General features: G+C 39.8%; 1 protein-coding gene across 1 annotated transcript; it reads right to left on the reverse strand.

Moving 5' to 3' along the window:
- Positions 1 to 2,660: 2,660 nt before the first annotated feature.
- On the reverse strand, positions 2,661 to 3,591 carry LOC128092944 (trypsin 3A1-like). The gene is made up of 2 exons (XM_052708152.1): positions 3,483 to 3,591; positions 2,661 to 3,414 (listed from the first exon to the last, which is right to left on the reverse strand). Exons 1-2 carry the CDS (start codon positions 3,532 to 3,534, stop codon positions 2,708 to 2,710), a joined length of 759 nt encoding a protein of 252 aa, XP_052564112.1. The 5' UTR covers positions 3,535 to 3,591; the 3' UTR covers positions 2,661 to 2,707.
- Positions 3,592 to 4,176: the final 585 nt, after the last annotated feature.

Below are 4,176 nucleotides of genomic sequence, written 5' to 3' on the forward strand. Positions count from 1 at the left end.
AGATTTAAATCTTTAAAGTGATGTCAAAATTTGAAGTTAAATAGTGCTCTTAATACTTGTCTTGGATTTGACCAGGCATGAAAAATATGTATTTTTGTTTTTTTTTTATTCTTTTAATGTACCGTCAGTGGGGGTGACATTGGGTTTGGGGGGTGAGATTGGGTCAAAGTGTTTTTTTACGGATTTTACCATTTCTCAGGTTCTTCTCAATGAAAATGAATTCTGTTGAAATGGTTGTGTAGGGGACATCTTAAGATGACTTCGCTGAAAAAATCTCGTTCCTAGAACAAATCCTGTCATTTTGGCAACTGTCTAAAGTTGGGGTACGTTTTTGCCCAAATTGACCTCTCGTAAAATCATTTTTCTAATATTTTTGTTATAATTGCTCGAAAACTATCCAAATATTTGAAAATCTCCACTTCAAACATTGTAGCGTGTCAATACGATTCCCTCGAACAAGAAACACTGTTGGATGACTTGTTTTTACCATGTCTTTGTATTTGAGCATCATTTTAGTTTCATTTGACCCAATGTCACCCCCTCTAAGGGGTGAGATTGGGTCAATTTTCAAACAATTGGCATTTAAGGTAGTGTTCATCAAAATCCACCATATTTTGGGAAAATGTTAGTAAACTATCTAAGAACAAATCTACGTTGAAAGATTTTCGATGTTCTTTAAATTGTTTTTGTTATTAAGAAAATACGAGAGGTGTATCGTTTTTTGACCCATAGTCACCCCCACTGACGGTACCACTTTTGCCACTTCAAACGAGTTGTACAACATTAAACTTCTTAAACTATCCTAAGTTTTACATTGTTTAGTAGTTTAGTACAGTCCAAACTCGATTATCCGAAGTCCTGGAAAAATTTCACTTTGGAATACCAAATTACCAAAAAAAAGTTTTGCGTTGTCTTATTTTTGATTGTTGATACTGAAGCATGGCCCTTAAACTATTCTAAAGTGATTTGGCATGTTTCAAATCAAGATGGCGGCAAAAATGGAGATGATGAAATATATTTAACTAAAATGGGCTTGCAGAACTCGAATTTGATGTTTAAAGTAAGAAAAAAAAATCGAAAATTTTTTTTTGTTCGTGATTCGACTATCCGAAGTCTTATACAAACCTTCGGATAATCGAACTTTACGGATAATCGAGGTTTACGGACTATATTGAGTTTTACTATCGAAACAAGTAAAATATTGTTTGTTTCCATACGAGTTTTTAAAAAATTGCAATGTCAATAGCTTTGTTTGCTTTTCGTCTCAATCAAAAATCTACCACGAGTATCGATATGTTAGCATAATCAAACGGTTGAAATTACGGGCTCTCAAATCAACAGACAATTTCAGTTTTTGATTTTAATTTTAGACTTCTGTTTACAACCCAGTCTATTTTAAGCATGCTGAGTGCACAAACTGTAATGTAAACATTTGTTCGAATGTCTAAAAATAACAACAATTAACAAGCTTCACTGGGATAGCTAATGTACGAACTAATAGTAAACAAAATGCTAAAACGATCACAGCTCACTCAACTAATTAACTCCTCTCCGTCTAAATTACTCTTCACTGTGTTCATGTATGACGTATGTCTACAGACAATTACATACAGATTTTATGAGTCAATTTGTTTTGAATTATTTGGAAATGAATTTTAACGAGTGAGGTTTTTTTTTCAAAAATATCTCGTTCAGTGTATTTTTTTTTGCAGCAGCAAAAATCTGGATTATTTTCAGAGCGGTTTTATCCCTGACCTCATATCTAACTGTTCCCCCACCTTATTCCTCCCTCAATCGATTGCAAAGTCGCGTCATTCATAAAACCCGGTGTAATTTTGGCGGTGCGACCTTACAACAATGTGCGGCGTGGGCGTGCGTGCCTGCTTGCGTACGTTGTTTGCATCCGACACACACAAGTTTGGCGGGGTGGTGGATAAACAATGTTGTATCGAATTGGCAAGCAACAACTCTCCCCCCAGCAAAAACAACACCCCGTGGTGGCCGCCCACCTGGAAAACACCAACACCATCGGCGGTGCGTTATTTGCGTGTTTGTGCGCAAACACATTACAAGTTGTACCGGTTTGCTTGTGTTGAGGTGATTTTGGGCAGGCAGGAATCGGAGGCCAAAAATTGCGCATTAGAAAAATTTTGCTCAATAGCGGGATTGGCGAAGTTCAGCAAAAAAAAAGTTCAAAATTAAAGGGAAAAAAATAATACAGGTCATTGGTATTTTTTAAATTGCAGCAAAACCAGGATTCTTTGATTATCTTAATTATCAAAATAATAAGTATACTGCAAAAGAACCAGTTTTGCAACATGAAACTTAATTATTGGTCACTAAAGCTAACAGCCCTAAATGTGTGGTGTTATACTAATTTTACTACCATACCTGTCACCTTAGACCAGATCAAGCCACGGCAGCAGCCGCCAATCATGATTGAACGCCTCAGGAATGCGATAAACTATTTCAGCTATTTCGAACAGTCAGCTGTGGTGGTGGCGTTTCTCGGCCATTTGAAGGAGCAACTTCCAGTTTAGAGAGCCACTGGCCATGGCCAGATATGTGCGTAGATTTGAAGCTGTCGTGGTTGAGAGTGGATTTATGGGGTTATTCGGAGCAATGAAGGAATTTAAAACAGAATATTGAAATAGCTTGTAAAAAAATTCAAAATTAATTTTATTGTTTCTATAAACTACATCAAATCTTAAACGCTAGCAACTTCCCGGATCCAATCCCTGACGTACGCTACATTCGAGTACACTCCCGGATATCCGGGCTTAGCGCAGTCATTTCCCCAGGACACAACTCCCGCCAGCTGCCCATCCACAACCAGTGGACCACCACTATCCCCCTGGCAGGCATCCTTACCACCTTCCTCGACATATCCCGCACAGATCATACTCTCCGTCACCGGCAAAATATCCTTATTAGCTTCAGCACACTCGGTACGGTTCACCATCGGAACCACCACAGCTCGTAGAAAATCTCGAGATTCTTCCAACGATCTCGTATCACCCCATCCAGACACCAAAGACAACTCCTCATCGGAAGGTTCAACCTCAACCAGATCGATCGGTTGAACACCTTCGCCAAACTCCACAGCCTCACCCAGCTCCACCAGACTAAAATCAAACTCAAAGTTGCCACTGTTGTACTCCGGATGCCTGTGAACCGCCTTCACCGAAACCAACTGTCCGCCGGTGGCATGTTCCGACGAACCCACGCGGACCCCGTAGATGGTGGCGTCTTTATTCGCCGTACAGTGGGCTGCCGTCAGGATCCAGCCCGCGTCGATGATGGATCCCCCGCAGTGGTGACGGCTGTTGCGCTGCAGCGACACCTGGTAGGGAAAGTCGGCGATTTCGACCTGGAAGCCACCGACGATTTTGAACACTCGAGACAGGCTGGCACCTTTAGGGAATAAAGCAGGGTTTTAGTACAACTTCGGGGAATTGCAGTTATTCAAAGCTTAAACTTACCAGAAGTTAATCCAATAAGGGCACAAACCGTTAGTACAATAATTTTAGCCATGGTTATGGATTGACTTGACTTTACTGGAGTAATGTGATCAACTACTAACCGTTGTCCACTATCGAAAGGCTTATATAGGTATCAAAAACGCAACATTCTATGCAAGTGCTTGAAAGAGCACTTGAAGTAATCCTCTTGGAAAACCATGGGACAAGATGGGAGAATTTTGTGTGACCAAGACACTCACTGGTAGTGAATTCTACAAGATTGATGATGAATTCTTGTGCAAATAGTAACTGTTAGTTGTGATAAATCTATGTCTGTAGAAGAACTGTTCTAGATGGTTTTCTTTAAAACTTATCAAAATTTTTGATTTTTTGAGTCTTTTCTAAAATTATTTATATAAACCAGAGCTGCGGAGTCGGGCCATATTTCAAACGACTCCGACTCCGGCTTTCTGAGATTAGCTGACTCCGACTCCGGCTCCGGCTTTCAGCTACAACCGACTCCAACTCCGGCCTACCAACTCTAGCCGACTCCGACTCCAGCTTTCAAAAAAATGTTGGCTCCGACTCCGCCTCTGACTCCACACATTTTTAAATGTTTCAAAATTAGTTAACTATTGATAAAAACTCTCTGAGTGAAAATTCGGAAATTTTTTTTCTAGTTTTACAAGTTTTATACGTTAATGAAACCAAAATA

This window comes from Culex pipiens, chromosome 2 (assembly GCF_016801865.2).
Source record: "Culex pipiens pallens isolate TS chromosome 2, TS_CPP_V2, whole genome shotgun sequence".
In the NCBI taxonomy this organism is placed as follows: domain Eukaryota; kingdom Metazoa; phylum Arthropoda; class Insecta; order Diptera; family Culicidae; genus Culex; species Culex pipiens.

Bases quoted from the DNA above. Each gene is read 5' to 3' on its own strand.
- LOC128092944 (XM_052708152.1), bottom strand. From the start codon at position 3,534: ATGGCTAAAATTATTGTACTAACGGTTTGTGCCCTTATTGGATTAACT. The intron at 3,415-3,482 runs GTAAGTTTAAGC...TATTCCCTAAAG, and splicing joins CCTTATTGGATTAACTTCTG to GTGCCAGCCTGTCTCGAGTG.